Source organism: Apodemus sylvaticus, chromosome 4 (assembly GCF_947179515.1).
Source record: "Apodemus sylvaticus chromosome 4, mApoSyl1.1, whole genome shotgun sequence".
Classification (NCBI taxonomy): Eukaryota; Metazoa; Chordata; class Mammalia; order Rodentia; family Muridae; genus Apodemus; species Apodemus sylvaticus.
Window position 1 is genome coordinate 110,393,407 of NC_067475.1, and position 24,845 is coordinate 110,418,251.

At 40.8% G+C, this 24,845-nt stretch overlaps 2 protein-coding genes across 5 annotated transcripts in view; one reads left to right on the top strand and one right to left on the bottom strand.

The window, feature by feature from the left end:
• Positions 1 to 2,624: 2,624 nt before the first annotated feature.
• Pfn2 (profilin 2) lies at positions 2,625 to 8,419 on the top strand. Of its 3 annotated transcripts, XM_052180480.1 has the most exons (4): positions 2,625 to 2,859; positions 4,823 to 5,015; positions 6,791 to 6,829; positions 7,150 to 8,419. In XM_052180480.1, exons 1-4 carry the CDS (start codon positions 2,728 to 2,730, stop codon positions 7,206 to 7,208), a joined length of 423 nt encoding a protein of 140 aa, XP_052036440.1. In that variant the 5' UTR covers positions 2,625 to 2,727; the 3' UTR covers positions 7,209 to 8,419. The 3 variants fall into 3 exon arrangements, with proteins under 3 accessions (XP_052036440.1, XP_052036439.1, XP_052036438.1); XM_052180479.1 differs by lacking the exon at positions 6,791 to 6,829 and having other exon boundaries at positions 2,628 to 2,859; positions 7,112 to 8,419; XM_052180478.1 differs by having other exon boundaries at positions 2,633 to 2,859; positions 6,791 to 7,204.
• A 7,854-nt stretch (positions 8,420 to 16,273) lies between these two features.
• The window catches only part of Rnf13 (ring finger protein 13), a 94,743-nt gene continuing 86,171 nt past the window's right edge, over positions 16,274 to 24,845 (bottom strand). For both annotated transcript variants that reach the window (XM_052180482.1, XM_052180481.1), the window contains 2 exons: positions 18,624 to 18,704; positions 16,274 to 18,201 (listed from right to left, as the gene is read on the bottom strand). In XM_052180482.1, coding sequence (XP_052036442.1) covers positions 17,837 to 18,201; positions 18,624 to 18,704 — 446 coding nt within the window. In that variant the 3' untranslated portion in view covers positions 16,274 to 17,836. The remainder of the gene's footprint in view (positions 18,202 to 18,623; positions 18,705 to 24,845) is intronic.

Consider the following 24,845-nt stretch of genomic DNA (forward strand, 5'->3'; position numbering starts at 1 on the left):
ATTGTACTGGCTGGGTTTGTGTGTCAACTTGACACAAACTGGAGTTATCACAGAGAAAGGAGCCTCTCTTGAGGAAATGCCTCCATGAGATCCAGCTGTAAGGCATTTTCTGTTATTGATCAAGGGTGGGAGGGCCCATTGTGGGTGGTGCCATCCCTGGGCTGGTAGTCTTGGGTTCCAGAAGAAAGCAAGGTGAGCAAGCCAGTAAGGAACATCCCTCCATGGCCTCTGCATCAGCTCCTGCTTCCTGTCCTGTGTGAGTCCCTGTTCTGACTTCCTTTGGTGATGAACAGCAATGTGGAAATGTAACCTAAGTAAATCCTTTCCTCCCCAACTTGCTTCTTGGTCATGATGTTCGTGCAGGAATAGAAACCCTGACAAAGACATGGCCTCAAATTTAAAAGTCCCTCCTGAGCCTGCCTTCCTAGTGCTGGAATTAAAGGTATGTAACACCCACCCTGCCCCATCTTTAATTTTTTTCAAAAAAAGATTTATTTTATGCATCTTGGTATTTTGCCTGCATGTATATATATGTATACACCTGCATGCTTGGTGTCATGGCTCCCCTTGGACTGGAGTTTCAGACAGTTGTAAGCTGCCATGTGGGTGCTGAGACCTGGGTCCTGTAGAGGAGCACCCTGTTCTAACCTCTGAACTATTTCTCCACCCCGTCATTAGTTTTTAATGTGACAATAAAAGTTAAAAAAGAATTAATATGATTTTGCCAAACAGAATGATAAATAGGAAAGAGTAAGGGAGATTAAATCAAGTGAAGACTCAATGGCAGAAGTGGACAGATTCCTGTATAAGGAGCAGAATTATTTATCTTCCAAACAGGAGGACAACTACTGTCCCAACTTGACAGCTGTTGGCCCTTCTCTAGTTTCCATGGTCTTGGTCCTACCTGTGGTGGTTTGAATGAGAATGGTCCCCAAAGGCCCATATACTTGAATGCTTACTCTTCAATGATACTACATGGGAAGGATTAGGAGGTGTGACCTTGTTGGAGGAAGAATGTCACTGTGGGTGGGCTTTGAGGTTTCAAAAGTCCAAATTCAGGGCCAGCAGTCCTCAATTCCTGTTGCTTTGGGATTCAGATACAGGACTCTCAGTTATGTCTCTGTATCCTGTCAGTCTGTATACTCCCAGGTAATGACTAAACCTCTGAAACTGTAAGCCAGCCCCAATTCAATGCTTTTTAAATAAGAGTTGTTGTGGTCATGGTGTCTCTTCATAACAATCAGAACACTAAGACATTAGTTTTATTTTTAAAAGTCCAATAAGATAAAGAAATAAAGAGTTCAGTGATGCTACTATAAAATTGTCAGTGTACTCCACAACTTTAAAATTGTTTGCAATCTATTGGAGCTCTCTTTCCCTTAATAAGCAGGTCAGATTTGTCATCCATCTAAAAGTAGTCATTGCTGGGGAACATATGATGCTGGGTCTAGATCCAGCACATAAAATTAATAAAGATGTAGAAGAATGTTCAGAGACTCTTAAACCATTTTCCACCCTGTCTTACACAAGTCTTCCTTTGATGTAGATTCTGAAATATTTTCACCATCTAGTACAGTGGGTCTCAACCTGTGGGCCTCAACCCCTTTGGAGGTCACATATCAGTTATCTTCCACATCAGATATTTACATTACGATTCATAACTAACAGAATTACAGTAATGAAATAGCAATAAAATAATTTAAGGTTGGGGTCAGCACAGCATGAGGAACTGTATTAAGGGGTCGCATTAAGAAGTTTGAGAACCACTGGTCTAGTTCAGTAAATCCTTTTCTAGCTCGATTATTTGTATTTCATGGATGTATTTAACGCACAGTAACTTTCCCAGTTACCAAGTGCACATCGGGTCTGTTTTGGTTAGAATTTCTGGGCGATTGAGCCACAGGCATTATTAGCAGCACTGGGTTCAGGGCAAAGGCTCCAGTGAACCTGGAGTTCCTTGTACTCAAAGGAGGCAACAAAGAGCACAGAGCTGTGCTCTGATTTCAGGAGCGTGCAGGCACGGCTGGCCAAGGTCTTCCAAGAGACACCTCCCCAAGAGTGGGCAACCCGCACTGGCCGCTCCCACTACAAAGAGTAAACCCTCCGCAAGCCGTCACCAGGGCAACCCTGCCACCCAACACCGATGCCGTCAATACCGCGTCCAGAGCGGGCGCTTGAGGAGTGAGCGCGGCCGCTGGGCTCCCGGAGCTCCGGCACCCCCACAGCGCCCACTCAAGCTGCCTCGCCCCATAGCCGGTGGTGAGGCCTTCGCCGCCGCGCCCCAGCCGCACGCCCGCTCGCCTCCCGCACGTGCGGGCCGTGATTGTCCCCGGCAGTATCCCTCCGCGCCCCCCCACCCCGCCTCAGCTCCCCCGCCCTCCCCGGGACCCTCGCCGGCTGCGCTGCGGAAGGATCGCACGCACGCGCGCGCGCGTACATCCCCGCTGGCCGCGGAGAGCCGAGCGAGCTGCGGTGTGAGTCGGCCGTCGCCAGCCCCGCTGCCAGCGTCGCTCCGCCGCCGGCTCCTGAGCCCCGCGGCCGCGGCCGCCCGGCGCTCCCCGCTGCGGGTCCTGTCCCCGCCCGCCGCAGTTCCCCGGAGAGGGGCGGTCGGTGCCTGCGCAGAGCCGCCTCCTCCCCGCCCCCGCCCCGCCTCCGCCGCCGCCGCCGCCGCCGCCGCTGCTGCGCCTCTGCTCCTGCCGTCCCCGCTGCAGTGCGAAGGGCTCGAAGATGGCCGGTTGGCAGAGCTACGTGGATAACCTGATGTGCGATGGCTGCTGCCAGGAGGCCGCCATTGTCGGCTACTGCGACGCCAAATACGTCTGGGCAGCCACGGCCGGGGGCGTCTTCCAGAGCATCACGGTGAGGCCCGGGGGCGCCAAGCCGGCAGGTGTGCGGCGGGCCTCCGAGGAAGGGGACGCCCGCCCGCCGGCGAGGACGGGGATGCGGCTAGGGCTGAAGGGAAGGGCACCGCCGGCTGAGGAAGGGGTGCAGCCGGGGCCCTGATGCCGGCCGCTGAGCCTGGGGATGCTGCCCGAGGCCGCGCGGGGGCGGGGCGGCCGGACTCTTCGCCCCGGCGGCGCCCCGGCTTGCGGCTGCCAGGGTGGAGGAGGGGACGTCTCCCCGGGAGGCCCCTCGGCGTTCGGGGAGCCCTGCGGGCTGCAGTGCGGGTCCCCGGGTTTGGGCGGGGGTCCTGAGCGGCAGGCTGGCCCTGGCTCTGCCTCTGTGGTGAGCGCGGGATGTGGGAGGCGGCAGTGGCCAGGTCCCGAGAATTAATGGAGTGACTTTGCGTAGGCTAGCGGGTGTCCAGGCCTCCCGGGCTGGAGAGAAAGGTACGCGGACCACGTAGGTGAAATCGTGAATCTTACTTAGCTTGTGGCTCTATAGTTTTTTTTTTTTTTTCCTTCTCCAAGATGGCGAACTGCCATTGATTTCTCTTCTCCACCTATAGAGATTCATCGATATACTGTTATCCCCAGTTACGCAACATAGCTCTAAAAAGGGGATGGTTTAAGGGTGATTTAAAAAAAATCTGGGGAGTCGCTGGAGGGGGGAAGGGTGACACTTGTCCAAGTCACTCCCTCTTTAGTGATGGTAGTAAAAGAACTAATACCGATTTATGCTTCTCCTTGCCTCATTTTCATGTGACTTGATGGCTTTTGACTCGGTTGCCACACGTTGGGAGAATCAGCCTCCAGCACTTCTTATTGTTATGCTCGTTCTATATAATGCTCTTCTTTTAAGATTTTGACACGAGTATCAAGTACATGACCATTCCCTTAATTTCTTAGCTCCCCACTCCCTCTCCTTCCCCATCGCATAGCACAATTCAAGTCCCCTATCACAGGTGCTCAGCGTTTTACTACTTAAGGTGGGATTACATATTAGTGTAGATTCAGTAATAGGAGTGCTTTAAGATCTCCTGTCCCCATGTGGGACCACAATTCCTATAGTGAATTGACATTTGGTGATTAACTTTTTTTCTGCAGTCTTGTCTTTGTGTGTGAGTTCCCGCTGTCTGGCTTAAGAAGATTGCGGGAGTATGCTTGGAAATGGCTGGGGCCTGCTATGACTCTGCAGTTCTGATGGGGGCGACGCCTTCCTTCTTATTCAGGGAATGTTAGAATGAACAGATTCTCTTTTCCGGTTCTGGTGCCTACCTCACTTTCTTTACCAATGCCCCTCCATTTTCTCTCTGATTTTACTGTTGCTTACTGCAGTGCTGTAGACAGAATCCACTCTGCATTTGTCCAGAAGAAGAGCTGGTTATTGAATGGAAGGGCAAGGCAAGTTGGAGAGGAAAGAGTGGTGGCTAGAAAATAGGAGGGAAATACGAATTTGGAAATGTCCTACAGTCTCTGGTGATTGAGGTTCATACTACCAGGGACATTTCAAGCTGCTGAAAACAGAGAAGCCAGCAGGTTTATCTGGGTCGACTTTTACTCAACTTTAAATTTGATGCAACATGACTAATGTGGCTGAATAGAAGCAAGCTGTTGTAAGAGCTTATAGCTGAATCTTTACAATTACATAAGCACCTTCAAGTAGCACCTGACTTGATATAGTTTATAAATAACTCATTTTCAGTTTGCATCCAGTGTCAACGGCCAACTATTTAGGGAGACTCTTGTATGGTTGGTATACACTAGCTTTTACTTAGCAGACATCACTGTTAATTGCAAAAGCAAACTAATGTGTAAATCATGTAACCATGTAGGAATAGGTAATAATAAAAATAGTTATCTTGATTTTTATATCAGTACACAGTTTGTTGTATCAAATTCTGATTAACTGTAATTTTTTCTTCTTTGTTTTGGGTGGCCAGCCAGTAGAAATAGATATGATTGTAGGAAAAGACCGGGAAGGTTTCTTTACCAACGGTTTGACTCTTGGAGCAAAGAAGTGCTCTGTGATCAGAGATAGTCTATACGTTGACGGTGACTGCACAATGGATATCCGGACAAAGAGTCAAGGCGGGGAGCCAACTTACAATGTTGCTGTTGGCAGAGCTGGGAGAGGTAAGCAGTCTGGTTTTTTTGTGCCTAAAAGTTGAATGCCATATTACAGCTTGGGTTTCTTTAATGGTTTAAATTGAAAATTAGTTCCTAATGGCTCTTAAGGTAGTTTTTGTGAACTGCTCAGCACTGAAGGGTGGCAACGCTTTCTGCATGCCTACTTTAGAGCGGTGCATATGCAGCACCACTGACTACTCTAAATTACGTCAGCTTTGGTAAACTTATCAATGAAAAGGTGCCTCAGTCCAGCGTGGCACGATGCTGTGGTGTATGAGTGTTAAATGGTTCCAGGTACTCAGTTATGTTTGTGTCTGTTAGTCTCTGCTTGCAGACCCTTATGTTTGCTTAGATTTGAAATCATTTCCCTGCTCATCATACAAAAAAGAAAAGAAAGAAAAAGATCCCATTGTGATCATACGTATTTTTCTGCCAGGAACATTTCTGAAGAAGAGAGAAATAGACCCGAGTTTCAGTGTACATGTTCCGTTTACTAAAATACAAAGAATGAGATTTCAATTTGAAAAGTAGGAAACTACACGCAGTTGAAGTACTTGGCTCACAAACTCTGGTACCAGTTTCCAGACTTGGTAATAAAAACCCTGGTTTCAATACAGCATAAGGAAATCTAATATTTCATAGAGAACCTTCGACATTGACATTTACTCTGCTATCTCACTGACACAAATACATCTATGGATTAACTTGTATAACTGCCTCATTTGGCAAATTAGCACAAGCTACAGTGTAAAAATACACAAGCTTACAGTGAATTATAATTTAATGCTGTGGGTGTCTGAGGTAAACAAGATAACTTTAAAACAGACAAATCTTAAGTTTTTGCTGCTTCCAGATACTTAAGATGCTAAGGTTGGGGGGAAAATGCATCCGCAGAAGAGTTAGAACGATGGCTTAGTGCATAATAGCCATGATAGGATCCATTCCCAGCACCCACACTGCAGCTCACAACTGTGTAGCTACAGTCCCAGGGGCTCTGATGCCCTCTTCTGGCCTCCAGGGCTACCAGGCACGCATGCAGTATATAGAAATGTATTACAAAAACACGAAGATGCATTTTTTAACAACACTTGAAGCCAAATGAAATGAATATTTTTTTTAGCCACAGAACACTGCTGCCATCTAGTGGCAGTGAGTATATTTGACACACCTGTACACATAGTTGGGTTCAGTACAAGGCAGATTAGGTGCTAGAAATAGTAAACAGGTGTTGTGATTTTTAGACTGGAAACAATTAGTAAAGTAAATAGCTATATAAGACAAATACCACTAGTGTAGAGTTTTCTGACTGGAAGTAACATTTAAATTTGGTTTTCATTTTCCTCTGGAAGTAATAGACATGTCAACTCATTTATAGTCACACATGTAAGCTTGTATTTATCAATCACCTTGCATTTGGGGAGAGTTTGTAAATGAAAAATATGGAAGTTTTTAAAGTATATTGTGGGAGACAATAGTGTGGTATCAACCAGACTATTTTTTCCCCAGGATGCAAGGTAAACGATCACTTCCCCCTAGCTCTCTACAGATCCCTTTATAGAATATAGCTGTCGGACAGTGGGGTTTCCTGTGTGCAGCCATAGTGTGCTGCTTTTAGTATATTTACTAGCCTGAAGGCTCTCCATTCTGGGGACATATGGATTTCAGTGTTTAACAGTTCATGGAAAACTAACTTAATGTTAACTTATTAATCTATCTGCTTAAACTTATGTGATTTCTTGATTAACACTTCTTTTGAAACACTTTTCTCCTTTTTCTTTCAGTCTTGGTCTTTGTAATGGGAAAAGAAGGGGTCCATGGAGGCGGATTGAATAAGAAGGCATACTCAATGGCAAAGTACTTGAGAGACTCTGGGTTCTAGCTGCTAGGCAGGCTGTTACGTATTAGGGGAAAATTGCTCTTAAATTTTCCTAGCTGTAAGCTTAAGTCTTAATTCTGGAAATTTTATTAGCAATGCAGGGTGATGGGATATGAACCTGTGTCTCCTTTGTATCCCTCTGTTGGTGGGGAAAGGTGTCTTTCTTTCTGCCCCTTCCCCTTAAATAATTCTGTTCATTTTTGTTTTGTTTCCTTGTGTACTCCAGCATTGGTTATAGTCATGGGAAAGGAAGTGTCCACGCAGGCACAATTAACAAGAAAACATATGAACTCGCTTTATACCTGAAGAGGTCTGATGTGTAAGCAGCCTCTCCCCATCTACCTACCAACTGTCTTCATTACCACCCTAATTACGGTCACAGTGCTACCAGACTGTAGGTGGTAGCTAGTTTTTCCTTCCTTATTTTCTAATGTCATGATTCCCAAAGGGTCATTTGTATGTTAAGTACTGTGTGTAACCAACCCTTATCTGGCATCATAATTGCAGCACAATAATGATTTGCATGATATCTTGAAATTGGGGGAAGGGGGCATGCCAAGTTGGGCATCACTTCGTCTTAGCAATTAGTGGAATACTGATTACTAAAATAAGTTACTGTTAAGCAAGGCGCCCGCCCGCCGGTGTACAGTCCCTGCCTGATCCGTCTCCAGCACCTCGGGCATTCACTGGCTCACTTAGTCTTCCTTTCGTAGCGCACGGCTGGTAGGAGGAAGTGCACGCATCCGTACTTCACACTCCTCATCCCTCCCTTCCAACATGGGGCGTTTGCTTTGCTTCCCTTCTCCTTTGTGCAGTGCCTGGTTTATTTCACCTAATTAATACCTCCTCTGTTGATGAGCTATTGAGAGTTGCAGTGATTTACTTGTAATACGATGAGCGCACTGGGGACAGACTATTTGTAGTGTCTATAGGACTTGAAGCGTGCAACTTCAGGAGCAAAGGCACTTCCTCCCATGACCTTACTACAGTAACCATACCGATCAAATTCCCAGGGACATTCTGTCATCGCAGTAGCTCAGACTTGTCTTTTCTTTGCACACCAGCTGTACTCTTGAGTAAAATGTAAAAGGCTGCCATTGTGGATATTAGGTATCCCAACATAACCATCTGGAGTGTGTCCAGTTTATTTTTCATAGGACCAATTTTTATTTGCAGCTTACGTTTTTATATGAAGTTGCATTATTGTGGACTTGGCTGTCTTGTGATGTATTTTTTTCATATGTATCCTGTGCCATACTATTGTTAAAATGAACTGTTGCTATTGTGAGATGGATTTTCTTTCGAATGGCACTACTTTAGGGACATTCTAGTATTTGCTTCTATTGTTTGGGCATTGTGGATAATGTACAGATTTAAAAACAAATCTTGTTGCTGATTTGTCCATTTCTTTCCCTGCACTTTGTTACATCTGGGATACAGTCTAACTCATCTGATTTAATATGCATTTAAAAAAATGCCATAACTATTAAACACCTTGTTTACAGACAGATGAAATAAATTTATTCCAACCAAATACTCTATTGGACTCCTGTTTTTATTATAAATTATAATTTTTTGGCTTTGTTGATATTGTTGATTTTGGAGGGTGGAGGGCAGGTGTTTGCTGTGTAGTCCTTGTTGGCCTTTAATGCAAAATACTTTTGCCTAAGCCTTCGTAGGCAGCTGTGGCTGACAGGAACTGTGAGGAAAAGACCAAACTCACCTGCAAGCATATGAAAGCACCTATAAATTTCTTTTCACTACGCTTTGGTCCCCTAAATGTTGCTTTTGTGCCTTCATTCTATGATCGTCCTCAGACTTAATCTGAAGAAAACTAACCTGCTATGGAATGAATGTTATGTTGGTCTCTTGTTGAGAACTCAACCTCATAAGCACTAAGAGGCCCCAGTGGCAAGAAGAGTTTCTGTGGCCTCCCTTAGGGAGGCTCTTCTGGACTGAAGGCTCAGTGACTGTGGATTTGTAGTCTGCTGGCAGCCTGATGTCAGCCAGTGAGTCTCATAAACGACCAGAAACCACTTCTGAGTCAGCACTCAGGAGAATCTGATGCTAATGCATTTTCTAGTTTTCAGAGTAATGTGTTGCTGGGCAGTGGTGGCACACGCCTGTGATCCCAGCACTTGGGAGGCAGAGGCAGGCAGATTTCTGAGTTCAAGAAACCCTGTCTTGAAAAAACAAAACAAAAACCAGAGTAATGTGTTGACCACAGCTAAATATTTTAATCTTAGAGTCTCTTAAATAAATTCGAGATTTTTTTTTTTTGATTTGTTTTTTTCCAGACAGGGTTTCTCTGTGTAGCCCTGGAAGTCCTGGAACTCACTCTGTAGACCAGACTGGCCTCTAACTCAGAAATCCGTCTGCCTCTGTCTTCCAGAGTGCTGGGATTACAGGCATGCGCTACCCCTGCCTGGCTCAAATAAATGCAAGATTATTGAGACAAACCATTACTGCAAGTTATTAAGCAGAAACATAGCAAATGGTGATCAGGTTATTCTATGTGAAACTGAGGAGCTGGTAACAGTAGACATGGACTCAAGACACCTTAGAGGTGGGGAGTCCAAAGGCCAGAAAAATCAATGTTTAGGAATAACCTGTGTGGTTTATATTAATTGATCTGCATACTACCCTTGAGAAAGATTGGTCTAGGGAACAAGAATTAACCTTTTCCATACTTAAAATATGCTGCACATAATGAATCTTTCTTTTTCAAATTCTTAGGCAGTAATTATGACTTAAATTTATTTATAAGATTAAAATATTTATAAGATAGAAATCTGGGTCTGCTTTGGTTCATTAAGATACCCAAAGACCTGGTATTAGTCTTTGTCAGGAAAAAAGGTGGGCAAATGAAAATTTAGAGATAAGGTGATGATTTGAGGTTTTTGAGTAATTACTCCCACATGAGTTGTAGTAAACCAAATTGTGAAACCCTTAACAGATACCTGTAAATTGCAATGTTTGTTGAACATGTAGTAGAGGGTGATGTCACACTGAAATAGCAAAAGGTTAAGTCATTAACCTGCTCACAATTTCAAAAGAAAATATACTTAGGGAAATGTATGTGGAGTGGTACGTGTGTGTGTGTGTGTGTGTGTGTGTGTGTGTGTGCCTATATTGTGTATATCGTTCTGAGATTTAGCATAAAGAAATGAAGCTATACAAATTTGTGTCTCAAAATGCCCATCACACTTAACAATAATCAAATTTCAAAACATAAGGTTGAATATGTACCCTGAACAGAATAGCAGAATAGTTATAAAAGAATGACAAGGTCTAGATGGACATAGTGTGTGTGTGTGTGTGTGTGTGTGTGTGTGTGTGTGTTTGTATTACACTTATACTGTGAAGGCAGAAAGTCTAGGTACACGTATCCTTGGATTAAGTTTCCAGGTGACTATCTCGATTTCTGGTATTCCATGTTTATTATTAGAATTTTAAATGAGAATCGTTTGTTTTTTGTTTTTTCTAAACAGGGTTTCTCTGTGTAGCCCTGGCTGTCCTAGAACCCATTCTGTAGACCAGGCTGGCCTTGAACTCAGAAATCTACCTGCCTCTGCCTCCCAAGTGCTGGGATTAAAGGTATGGGCCACCACTACCCAACATAGACTCTTAAATAGAAAGTGGATTTTAATTTTATTTACTGCCATATTTTAAGAGCTTAAAACTGATAGGAGCAGATGCAGAGACCCATTGCCAAAAACTAGGCAGAGCCAGAGGAATCCCACACAAGGAGGTTGTGGGTTCTAGGACACCATTAGAACACAGCCCACAGAACCAACTAAGCAGAGCTCATAGGGGCTCTCAGAGACTGAACCACAGTCACAGACCCTGTATGGGTCTGAACTAGGTCCTCTACATATATTTTATGGTTTGTATAGGTCGATGTTCTTACGGATAGTCAATGGAAGGAGGGGCTGTCTCTGACTCTCTAGCCTGCTCTTGGGATCCTTTTCCTCCCGCTGGGTTGCCTTGTCCAGCTTTGATATGAGGATAAGTGCGTAGTTTTATTGTAACTTGCTTGTAATGCTGTGTTTGACATCCCTGGGAGGCCTGCACTTCTTTGGAAGGGAAATGGAGGAGTGGATCTGGGGAAGGTGGGAGGTAGTGGGAAGGGCTGGGAGGAGTGAGGGAGGGAAACTGCAGTAGTAATGTAATGTATGAAAGACAAAAAGGGAAAAAGAAAGAAAAAGCTTAATAGCTGTCAGCCATGTAACTGTAGATTTTAAGTGAATATTGAAAGCAACCCAGTCCTAGCCAGTACTTTCCAAAAGATAATCCAGAACTACTACTAACTTAAATGTAAACACACCAGGTCTATGTTCTCAACTATGGTTTACAGACTAAAGGCACAAATCTAATATATAGTATGGACATGGTGACTTTAAACTTTTCTCTTTTAACATACTCCAATTTAGGTGTGATTTCTTTATTCTAACAGCTATTTACTGTGAGTTTATTAGTAGACAGTGAGCATTGTGTTTTGTAATATTCCTTTTTATCTTAGGTTAAATGAAACAATGCAAATGATCTAACTGGTTTAAAAGTTAGGCTGGGGTCTAGAGAGATAGCTCAATAGTTCATAGCACTTCCAGAGGACCTGGATTCAAATCTCAGCAACCACATGCACGCTTACAACCGCCTGTGACTTCAGTTCCAAGGAATCCAACGCCCTTTTCTGGCCTCCCCAGGTGTTATACGCACAGGGTGCACAGATGCAGGCAAAACACCATGCACATTAAAAAAAGGTTCATCACATTTTAACTTCTATGTAATTACTGTAGTAAATGTTTTTCTGGCCTCTGCTTTATTTTAATCGAGTAGAACAATGCTGTCATTAGTGTATGTTGAACAGAACCTTTTACTTTTCAAACTAGAAGTGATATTTTGTATTTTCATATCTATACAAATTTTACAGTTTACAAGATAGTACAGTGCTGCCATTGCTTTGTCTATGTCATAATCTTATGACTTTCATTACTTGTATTTTCCTTAATATCCTAAATTTTCTAATGTTGGTATACTATTTTATGACAAGGTAGTTTATAGAATGAAAAAATATAATTTGAAAAAACATAAGTATAGGAATTTGATCTAATTTTATTAGCATTTCCCATATTTAAAATATTTCTAGTAAAAGCATCAATAAAAGAACTTTTCTAAAACTTAATTTAAATTTCCCTTTTAAAAAAGATTATTTTATGTATATGACCACACTGTCGCTCTCTTCAGACCCACCAGTAGAGGGCATCTGATCCCATTATAAATTGTTGTGAACCACCATGTGGTTGCTGGGAATTAAACTCAGGACCTCTAGAAGAGCAGTCAGTGCTCTTAACTGATGAATCATCCAACCCCAAAACCTAATTTAAAATTCTAAGGGCTTGAATATTTAAGCAGTTTCTCAAGATAATGTCTACTTAGGTTAGCTGTGACACTTCATGTTGTCAGTTGGCAAAGGCAGAAGGATTGCATTATGTCTACAGTTCTCCACAAGGAGACCAAAGTTCTGGGGTAGTTGCTGTCCAGTAGTAGTTGAAAGGGGTTACCAGGAAATCACCACAGCTCAGTCTTCCTTTTTTTTTTTTTTTTTTTTTTTTTTGTCTAAGATCCATTCTTTTATTTTCTTACTTTTTTTTTTAATTTTTTAAAAAATTTTATTCGATATATTTTATTTACATTTCAAATGATTTCCCCTTTTCTGGTCCCCCACTCCCCGAAAGTCACATAAGCCCCCTTCCCTCCCTCTGTCCTCCCATCCATCCCTTCCCACTTCCCTGTTCTGGTTTTGTCTTATACTGCTACACTGAGTCTTTCCAGAACTAGGGGCCACTCCTCCGTTCTTCTTGTACCTCATTTGATGTGTGGATTATGTTTTGGGTATTCCAGTTTTCCAGGCTAATATCGACTTATTAGTGAGTGTATACCATGATTGATCTTTTGAGACTGGGTTACCTCACTTAGTATGATGTTCTCCAGCTCCATCCATTTGCCTAAGAATTTCATGAATTCATTGTTTCTAATGGCTGAATAGTACTCCATTGTGTAGATATACCACATTTTTTGCATCCACTCTTCTGTTGAGGGATACCTGGGTTCTTTCCAGCTTCTGGCAATTATAAATAGGGCTGCTATGAACATAGTAGAGCATGTATCCTTATTACATGGTGGGGAATCCTCTGGGTATATGCCCAGGAGTGGTATAGCAGCATCTTCTGGAAGTGAGGTGCCCAGTTTTCGGAGGAACCGCCAGACTGATTTCCAGAGTGGTTGTACCAATTTGCAACCCCACCAGCAGTGGAGGAGTGTTCCTCTTTCTCCACACCCTCTCCAACACCTGCTGTCTCCTGAGTTTTTAATCTTATCCATTCTGACTGGTGTAAGAGCCTCACTGTAGTAGTGTCTGTCAAACTACCAGCAAATGGTATGCATGAGGAGTTGTGGATAATTGATCTTGTCCAGGCTGGACATGAAATCCTGTCACCTTTGTCACCAACATAATCTTCACTGGATTAAGACCTGGAATTACTTTGGTCTTGAAACCTGTTAGCCTCTGTACATTTTTCTGTCCCATTCTATGAATCAGTTTTCAGACTGCCAGAAGGATATTTGTATAAAACTTGTACATTAAGCGCAAATCTCTTTTTAACAGAGATCTCAAAATTTGAATCTAAGTTCAATTTTTCAGAGTAAAACTTACTTTGAGACAAGGCCTCACATGTACTCTTGCCGGGTAGCCTGCCTCTGTCTTGTGGCATGCCCAGCTAGCTTTCTGTATTGTGACTTAGTGACTGGTGTGAGGCACACTGTCCAAGAAAGAAATGGTGCCTGCTTCTGCAGACCTGGTCATGCATGGCTCTGGAGATTGTAGGGGAGATCACACCACTGAAGGAAATCATACCTCGTTCAACACTGCTGATTGCCAATAGTCCCTCAGGAAGGGGTGGGGCTCCACAGTCCCTCTCCCCAGTCCATAATAAACTGTGGCAGGGCCAGTCCTGTGCAAATGAACCACAGCAGCAGTGAGTTCCTGACTGACAGCTATGTCATATGCAGGAGTCATCTTTTTGCTTTGATTCTCTCATTCTGCTGCTTTTAAGCCCCCTCTTTGCACACGCTCTTCCAGGATGGTCTCTCAGCCTTGAAGAAAGTGGCCATAGCTGCTCCAGTTAGAACTGAGCACACCATTGTCATGCATTCTCAGCATTTTGGCATTTAATGGGTTTCTTCATTAATCTCTGTCCTCTGCTCTCAAGTTTCTCTAATGAAGGCTGGGCACCAACAATATATAGGTAGAAACATGAGTATAAGCCAATTTAACATGACAGTTTAGTAAAACAATAGTTGTAGGATCTCTCCAGCCATGGACTCTTGACCACGTTTACAAAACCAGGTACAATTTCCTTCTTGTAGGCCTCAGATCAACAGTTGGTATCCCCATAGCAATCGGCACTATTTGCTAAGTGGAGACGTCTTGCCTAGCAAGTCATTATGACAGCTCTCAGGATTCAGAACTAACACAATTAATGATTTCTCCCAGTAGCCTGTGCAACACCTTCTGGCACTGTGACAGAATCTTCCACCTCTGCTCCAGCCTCATTTCCACAGTGATCAGAGAATGTGCTATCTCCAGCAATAGTCTTAATTAGGTTCAAGTGGGCAACCAGGATCAATATCAATGACCTTAAAGTGAATTGTTTGAATTCCCCCATCACCACCATTCAACAATTCATAGGAAGTATCCTATACCCAGCACTGAGATGTTTGTTTAATATTCCATGGCTTTGGGGAGGAACATTACCCATCCATAGAGGATACCTATGACCTAACTTTTTTTGTTCCAATAAGCTTATAAAACAAATAAACATGGTTTCCTATATATCCTTAGTTTTGGTTATCCTTTCCTCCTCCACCCCCTTTTCCCTATTCTCCCATCCCCTTGCTTCCTGTTCAGACCTTCTTATCCCTAGGATCCCCCCCCCCACTTTTTAACTTAATGCCCACTGTGTTCAGAACGCACACGCCCCCCCCCCCCCCCCCACACACACACACACCATCCCACATACCTTCATTTCTTTCTGGCCTTACCAGTACTCTGTGTTAAGCACAGTGTTAAGCTCTAAAACTGTTAAGCTAGTATCAGCATATAAGGGAGAAGATGCAGTGTGTGTCTTTCTTGACTGGGTTAACTCACTCAGTATACTATTTCCCAGATCTATCTTTCAGTTTTTCCTGAAACTTTAGTAATTTTATTCTTTACCATTGGTTAGAATTCCACTGTATGTATGTATCACATTTTCATTATCCATCCTTATCCACTGACATTTAGGCTGGTTCCATTTCCTGAATATTGTGAATAGAGCTGCAATAACCATGAAGTCCGCATACCTCCTGTAGGGTGGCATCCTGGGGTATGTGTCCAGCTGGCCCCTCCAGCACCCTTCTAGTCCCAGGTGTTTGAGACACTGACACTGATCCCCCTAGTGGTTGCCTCAGTTTACATTCCCACACACAGTGAATAGGTTTTCCTTCCCCACAACATTGCCAGCATTTGGAATCACTTGCCCTTGACAAAAGCCATTCGGGTTTGAGTAAGATGTTGAACACTTGAAGGATTATTGTGTTTCTTCTTTTGAGAACTCCGTTTAGTTCCCTAGATCATTATTTTATCAGGTTATTTCTATTTTTTATTTTTTTATTTTAAGCTCTTTATATATTTATATATACACATCAAAATGCTATCAGATATCTATCTGGCTAAGATTTTTCTTTCATTCTGTAGGCTGCCTCTTCACTTTCTAACATTTTCCTTTGTTGGCTTTACTTCCTGAGCATCTGGAGTTAATCCTGTACAGAAAGTCCTCACCTATTCCTATATCGATATCCTTTAGTAGTTCAGAATTACAGATCTAACAAGCAGTCAAGTCTCTGCTATATTTAGAATTGATTTTTGTGCAAGTAAGAGATACAATGTTTAAGTTTTATTTCTGTATGTGGACACCCAGTTTTCTCAGCCCCATTTGTTGAAGATGCTGTCCTTTCTCCAATGTGTATTTGTAACATCTTTGTTTGTTAAAAAATCAGGTGGCTATAATCTCATAGCTTTATATCTGGGTTCTCGGTTTGGTCTCTTCATCTATATATATTTGTGTCAGTACCATGTTGCCTTATTACTATGGTAAATAATCTTTAAAAAGAAAAGAAAATCCCAGCACTCTGGGAGGCAGAGGCAGGCGGATTTCTGAGTTTAAGGCCAGCCTGGTCTACAGAGTGAGTTCCAGGACAGCCAGTGCTATACAGAGAAACCCTGTCTCAACAAAACCAAATCCAAAAAACCAAAAACCAAACAAACAAACAAAAAAAAAGAGCTGGCGGTGGTAGTGAAGGTCTTTAATCCTAGCACTTAGGAGATATAGAGGTAGGAGGATCTCTGAATTTGAGACCAGCCTGGTCTACAGAATGAGTTCCAGGACAGCCATGGCTACACAGAGAAACGTTGGCTCAAGAAACCAAACCAAACAAACAAACAAAAAACTCAACAAAGAAACAAACTGAATATAAAATTTTTAAAGAGAAACAATTAAAAATTAAAATTTCTTTTACTAGTGTTATATTTCTCTTAAAATATAGTATTTAAAAAAGTTAATGAAATGCTCATACACCTGATATACTTATTCTATTACATGATTTTATTCAATTTTCCATGTCACTGAATGCACCTTCTGTAAAGAATGTATCACAATTTACAACAAAATACCCTAATCTACACTATTGAGGAGACGATTTTGGCTATAGTGTTAACTTGGTGGATAAGCCTAACTGCTTCTAAGCAATTGGTGAGTAACCTTGTATCAAATCCTAAGGTGATGTATGATCTCCATCATTCTCCTTTATAGCACCCTGCATATAAGGCTAATGTAAGAGTTCATCAGAACAAATACTTTGTGACTTTTAAAGTGGAAAACATTTATTAACATTGAAGCTGTCATCATACAAGGCCATATAAAAAGTCTTAGCATTCTGATTATATTTAAGTATATTTTCTACATAGTTACAGTGTTATATAATTTTACTTTTCATAATACATTGCCCCAATACATTAGGTCTATTAAACAAAAGCACTTATTTTCAAATCCAACACTTGAACAATTTCCTCTGCACATGGTTCAGCAGGGCTAATTAGCATAAGATGCTCTTTATGAAGAGGTATGTGATCTCAATATTAACAGTTGCTGAAATTTGGTATTTTTATGCAGCATTTTTTTTAAATCACAACATAAAAGGATACTGAAATATGGAAAGTAAGGTCCAGAGACATTTCTGTGGAATCAAACTCATAACACTATGGTGGTTTTGGAAACCTTAAAACAAAGTATTTGAAGTCTACACTAGACCTTCCCTATGAGGAAAAACTACTTGGGAATAGAAAGGAAGAAGATATTTTAGTTGCTCTGTGGACTATGAAGAAAAATCCTAAACTGTGTGTTGCCACTCATTAATCATGATAGAGGGACTATCAGAAGAGACATGTGCCAACCCAAAAACACTAGGCAACTTTATGAAAATGAGAGTTGTTTTAGCTCATGCTAGATGACCAGAGCAGACTTCATGAGTAAGACAACATTTGCATACTGTGATCTAGGTCTTCGTTTCAAGCTATACTGAGGATTTTTAAAGTGTCTTGGCTACATTTTGTCATCCCCAGAGAGCTAATTTGATGCCTGAGTTACAGCACCAGTCTGTTACATGTTAGTGAAGAGGCTGTATACTATTGAAGATAAGTATCAGAGGTCAAATAGCCTGTTTCTGGAACTTGATTACACTAGAAAACTAAAAAATAAGTTATTTCTACAGAACTTCTAAAGGGAGCAGAAAAAAAAATTCAATCATATACCTCAATAAACATTTTAAGGGAAAGAAACCAGCCACCTGAAAGTCACACGGCATTTGCTATGTTGTAGTCCTGCTCACCGTTAGACTGCAGCTGGACCACAACACTGTGGTCAGTAATTTCATTGTCTGCGTCACTGCTGTCGGTCTCTTCATTGTCGTCGTCCTCGTAGTCTGAAGACTCTGTCACGTTCTGATGTGAGTGGGATTCTGACAGAGACCCAAATGACTGGGTCCTGGCAGAAGCTGGGGGCGGAAGTAAGGGGGTGTGCTCTGACACTTGGTTTTCTTCCTGACTGCTGTCTGTGTCAGAGTCCGAGTCACCTTGGGAAGGAACAACCTTTTGTTTGCAGACTGGACAGGTCTTTTTGGTTTTAGTTAGCCAGGGATCTACACACTTGCAATGATAAGCTGTTGAAGCAAAATATACATCTTCAGTACAACAATTCTGTTAAAAGCACTTATTTTCAATACAATGCTTGATTTGATTCAGCAGGGTATAAGATGGTCTTTATGAAGAAATCTATGATCTCAATTTTAACAGGTGCTGAAATTAGGTATTTTATGCAATATTTTCTTTTTATCACAATACAAAAGGATGACACTGATACATGGAAACTAAGATCCATAGATCTTGAGTAGGCATAACACTATTGTATGAGGAGACTATTACATTTAATTTCTTGCTATGTTTATTTAGTATAGTGATCTGTTCACATTGTGTATGCATATGAGAAGTTAGTGCATATTTTTATAGAATCACATCCATCCTTTTATACGGAACCCAAAATTGAATTATATGCAAGTTCAAAGCACTGTGTGAGTGCTCATACCATGAGAACAGGGAAGGATCCTGAGCTTGTCTCCGTCTTCATATTCCTCCAGACAGATAGCACACACATCATACTCATCTCCTGTAACAGAAGACTGTAAATAACAATATGCCACAGATGCTTGACAGACTTTTATTTTAAATGCTTTTTAATCATCTCTAAATGATGCTTTTGGTTTTCTATCTGAATCAAAGAGCTACTGCAAGTTCAAGGACATGAAGTTTTAAGTAATTAGCCTTTTACTCAACTCAGGAAATTAAAAATAGATGTCAGAGTTGTTTACATTTATTATGTTTGTCAAAGATTTTCATAAGAATCACAGCTATATTAGTGCTTTACTTAAGCACTCAAATGTTAGTTTTGAAATGTTTTATACTACAAAACATTATTTCAGTAAACTCAAGTTTACTTTTTTGAGTCATTTTTGTGGCTGGTGAAAGGCCTGAGGAGGAATGCCAAGTAGGAGTTCTAACCCCTGACTACATCCCTACCCACCACACACACACACACACAAGCATGTTAGAACATTCAAATACTTATGTTAAATAAAAATAGATTTAAAATGAAGACACCTGGCTTCAAATAACTAATATGTACCAATTCCGTGGTGTTATACGGTTGAGATGTAAACAATTGACCAGGGAAATAGGTATTTACTAAGTGCCTACTGATCAGTAAAGGCATTGCACCTGTGTCCTATTCTTGTCTATTGCCTTATACTATCTGGTTTCCTTAATTCATACCTCTTCTAGGATTCAAAGGATAAGTTTTTAAAGGAAGCAAAGCAGTATTCTTTTAAATATAGCTGCTTTTGGGGGGTAGATTTAAAAATACTTATATTAATGACTGTTTTAGTTTAGCCCAAAAAGTTACTTTAGAAAAATAACTTTTAGGAGACAAAAGAGGGTTTCATCACCTGACCAACACAGGGAGAACAACTTTGGAAGGTATTAGAAATAAAGCAGCTATCTGGGGAGATAGTCTGGATGGGTACCATACAGAAGAGGGAATAATAGCTTTTTCCAAACAAGTCATTCAGTATCTTCTAGTCACTTAGACAGTGTAAGAGGAATCCAAAATAGAAAGCTTTAAAGAAAATTAGTGGTTTTGTTTTACTAGTACCTTGATTTTGCTTACTGTATTGTCACTACCAAATACTCTCTAACAAATACATGTATATACATGTCAGACTCTCATGTGGAGTGTGGTCAGACAGATCTTAACCAGAAATATTAAAGAGCTCTAACATATTTATGATGAACTATAATTATACAGATTAATCACTAACCTAGATTTTGAGGGTTGAGTTTGAATACATTAAGCAGTTAAATCACAACTGGTGCTATCACAACATATCAAACATTTAGTCTCATTACCTGGTAATATGCCCATTAGAAACCATGTGGTTAACAGGGATCAAAGTAGGTATGGAAAATGGCTTGGGTTTTTCATATGAATTCAGGGTGATTATAAGAGTCCTTATATAGAACTATAAGACATAAATTTATAGTGCTTTAAGCTATTATGCTTGTCATAATTTATAACCCAAGAAACTAATAAAGGTAGTTGTGATCTGGGTCATCTTTAAATGTGTAGATTTGTTAGTTTAGAGTCATTGCGTTTTCATGTCCTGTGAATAGTTTCAAGTACTGACTTCATACTGATCTTATACTTTTTGTTACAATATTTACTTTACATAAGACTCAAAGATATAGTTTGTGACTGTGGACCAGAATAACCCCTAGTATTCTGTATGTTCTGTTGAAAGTCCTTGTAGTCCTGGACTAGTTCTGAAATAGTGAAACACACTGTCTTATCTCATCTTTTAAGTTTATTTATTCTCTATATAGTCTTTTATAAGACATAAATTATGTTTCTGTTTTTCAGAGTCAAAACTAAAAATTGTCAAGATGCATATGTGTTGAGGGTGTTTTGTGTACTCCATAGAGATAATGCAAAAGCAGAGTACATGACATTTGTCACACACATCTAGAACTCATCCTGGTAAAACTAGAATGATGTACATACTGGCTTATCACAGGGAACACCGAAGGTCATGTCCATCAGACAAACCACTTTACACCGAGATAGTATTGGTGTTCACTGAAGCTACTTGGGGAAGTCACACAATTTACATATTTAGCATCCACTGGCTGAAAGTAAGATTTTATAATTGAATGGGTTGAATGCATTAGAAACATGGAAAAGCTGCACTTTCACCTCATGCCTCATCCCTAGTTAAAATGTGGTTAAAAACAGGGTCGGGGAGACAATGAGAAAGAAGGATGGACAGACATTTTTGTAAGTAAAAAGTAAATGATGGCAAAAGGAATTATGAAACCTAAAACAATTAGTAACTAGGTTAAAGTAGTAGAAATTATAAAAAAAAATGTTCTATAATTTAGAGTAATTAAAATGCTATGTTGTTCTTTTCTAACCTCTGTGATAAAAAAATCTCTCTTCTACATGTGTTATCTTGGAAAATAACAACTTTTTAGCTACGGTGGTTAGGAGCCTGGTAACTTAAATAAGAGAAGATTTCATTTTATGTAAGACTTTATTTAAGGAGTTGTTTTGTGTTAGTAATTTTTACTATCTTTTTTTTTTTTTTTTTGGAGTCTTGTTACATGGCTCTGTTAAGCATTTTTCTTTTTTTCTTTTTCCCCTGTTGTGGATATGTGCATGTGTCCTTGAGATTGGGTCTCATTTAGCCAGGGTAGCCTCCAAATTGCTATGTGTCCACAGTTGTCCCTCAACTCCTCATCCTCCTGTTTCCACCTCCAAAGTGCTGGGACTACAGACAGAAGACACCATGCCCATCTAGCATTTTCATACATCTATTTATAACCCCCCCTGCCCCTGCAACATAGGTACCCTTGGTCACATTTACACATTAAATATGATGTATAATGGGAAGGTTAAGTAACTATAAGACCTCATGCACACAACATATGGGGGAATGAAGTGGAAATTGGAGACTAGTATCTTTGGAAACTCAGTTGTGTCATGTGATGCTTTTTTGGAAACTGTCTTATGAGAGAATGTTTTGCTGAGAACAGACACGTGGTATTTTTCTGGAAGCTTCTGGGGAAAGGGCATGTTTTGTTAGAGTGGGCACTTGAGAGTGCACGTGATGACTGGAAAGGGGGCAGTGCTGTATGCCACAGGTCCTCTTGCTCCTCCTTGCTGGTCTTCATTGGGCTTGCTAACAATGCTGTGGTACTAGTTTGCCTCACCTTCTTTGCTGAGCATCATTAGTCTTGACTTCGTAGAGAGAAATATACCAAAGAAATTCTCTGATATTCCAGCTGCTTTTTGCCACATCTGCTGACTCAGGCTGATTGAGAGCCCCGAGGTTTCTTCTGGATCAAACTGTTGCTGATTTTGGAATAGTGTTTCCTAGTGAACCCAGCTACTATTGCTGATTTGTGTGAACTGAACTGCTGATATCCTCACAAGGAAGACTGGAATTGCCCAAAAGAACTATTTCTAAACAGGTCTACATCCCCCTTTGCCCTATTAACCTTTCTTTTCCACTACCTCTCATGAGCAGTGGACTAAAAGGGAGGTTAAAGCATTTAAGGACCCTTATTAAAATAGGTATTAAAAACTCTAACTCTACAGGAGAATCCAGACTTCCAGAATGTTCTATACTTCAAGGTCTGGTCTTTGTTGTCTTAGCCATTATATTTTATTGTCTTCTTCCCTTTTGACTCATAGTACCTAGAAATTTTTTTAGACTGTATATTTATATTAGTATGTATGTGCATATGTATATATGTATGTATGAGAACAACCTTGAGTATTGGTGTTTATTATATACCTTATTTGATACAAGATTGTTTGTTCCTGCATATACACCAGGCAAGCTGACCTGTGAGCTTCTGGGGATTCTCCAGTCTCCAACTCTTATCTTGCCAGAGGAGTAGTAGGATTAAAACTACTCATTAATGGCTTTGGGGGTAGGGAGTAGGGGTGGTGCATATTCAGACATAGGTCCTCACCCTTGCTTCCCAAGAGCTTTACCCACTGAGCTACTTCCCTAGTCCAGAAGTATTTTCAAATACCCATCTAGTAATTAGGAATTTAGAAAATTTCCTAATTAGGAATTTAAGATATAAAATACTTTCCAAAGCTGATTTCAAGACATCTAAATTTGTATATATGTTAGACTAGAGAGGTTACCAGGGTTCAAATCCCAACGCAATATGGTGGCTCAAAACCATTTATAACTCCAACATCAGGGGATGTGATACCCTCTCCTGATTTCCTCATACATGAGGTGCATGTTCTTGCATGCAGGCAAAACACACATACACATAAAACTAAAGCCTATTTTTTTAAATTGCACATGTCCTGAAATATTGGTGTTCTACTCTAGTATTTTCTTTCCTTCTTTGCAATATAAAGAAAGTTAAAAACTAGCTCTACTTCAGTACATCTAAGGCTCTTGGACAAATAATTCTTCTAAATGATTTACGCTTGTTAGATAGATTATCCTTGAGTTTAGTCAAATCTCTGTTTAAGTAAAACAAGTATAAAAAATCAAACATAAATTTCCTTCTACACTTAGGAGGCAGAGGCAAGCCTGGGCTACAGAGTGAGTTCCAGGACAGCCAGGGCTACACAGAGAAACCCTGTCTCGGAAAAAAAAATTTTTTTCCCTTCTAAAGAGTTTAGTAGTAAGAAATTGATAAAAAATACACAAAGACCTCAGTAGAAACATTCTAGCAAAGGATATGCTATCATTTTGGAACACCAAAACCTGTGTTCTAAAGGTTTGTTCCCCAGCATGGCACTACCAGGATGTGGTACCCAGGGCCCAACAGAAAGAAACTGGCCCTGTTGAATGTGTAATCCAACTCAAGACTGTAAGACATAACAAAATACTTTCCAGTAGCAATACTAGATATTGTGTCTACTGATAATCCAGATACCCAAGTGTGAAGACTTGATTATGGTGGGTTTTAAAGAAGAATTATCAAAGAGGAATTCAAATAAGGCCTTAAGTATAAACTGAATTTTAAATAGGAAAAGAGATTATTGGAACAGTAAACAAATATATAAAGCATTTTCAAATAAACACATCAAAGTCATGCAGAGTTAAGTAATAAATAGGAGTGGGAGATAAAGTTAAATGAGTATAATTGAACTAGATCGTGAGAAGATCTAAGCATCAAGATGATTGCTCTATGATAAGATGCTGAATGGCAGAGAGTGACGGGAACCTTTCAAATAGAGGAAGCAGGGGATTGAAGCTCGCTGTTACAAACCCATCACCAGAGAACCGAGAGGCAGCGGGTCTGAGCTATACGGGTGAACACAGACCAACCGACTGTCTGGCACTTTGAGGATTCAAGTAACAAAGGTTGGCTTGCAGAAACAAGAATGAAGAGAAATGATGCAATCCCCATCATCTGAAATTTTATGAACAAACACTGCTAGCAGCCTGGGGTAAGATAAAAGGTAATGTATAAAATAAAAAGTTAAAGTTTTGGTGGGCATTTAAGTGTTTTGTTTGACATTAGTAAGAGGTCACCTGAAATAAGAGCAGGAGAGAGACTGGGAGAGAGTTAGCCATATAAGCAATGCAGACTTTTGTTTTAGTCCCACCTTAGTGAGAGAACTAAATATGATGAGCCTGTCTACACTTTTGGGAGTAAATCTTACCCTTAAAGGCTGTATAACTCCTTTATTCAGAGCATATCTATAATCTGAGCAAGTGTGTGTGTTTAGTCATGGTGGTCCTTTCAGTGGGCCACTCACTACAGTACAGAGTGAGGTCCTATGACAGGGATTCACACTTTCATGGAGCTATATATAAACTTATATTTGTCCTGGAAATTGCTTGAAAATTGGGTGATACTTTTCCTACTTGTTTTCTAATATATCTATAATAGTGATGAATGCACATTCATTTACAAATGTAATTGGGAAAAAATTAATCTTGGCAACTGAAAGGAATAACCACCCTACAGGACACACTAGAGACTGTTAGATTGCAAGTTTAGGTTTATTTTTCTGCAGAAGTTAAGATCAGCTGACCTCCAGGGTTTCAAAGATTCTGTACCTATCATGGCAGTATGGTACTGGACCTGTTTACTTTCAGGTCACAGAAATCCCGTATTTGAAAAGACACAGTTTTGCCTTGCCTTCCTCATAACCGAGCAACCTGCAAAGCACAGAGACCACAGGGAAGTTAAGTGGGTTCTCACGGTCACT

Coding starts and splice junctions, on each gene's coding strand:
- Pfn2 (XM_052180480.1), top strand. CDS start 2,728: ATGGCCGGTTGGCAGAGCTACGTGGATAACCTGATGTGCGATGGCTGC. Junction 2,860..4,822: donor GCGTCTTCCAGAGCATCACG/GTGAGGCCCGGG, acceptor TTGGGTGGCCAG/CCAGTAGAAATAGATATGAT. Junction 6,830..7,149: donor AAAAGAAGGGGTCCATGGAG/GCGGATTGAATA, acceptor GTGTCCACGCAG/GCACAATTAACAAGAAAACA.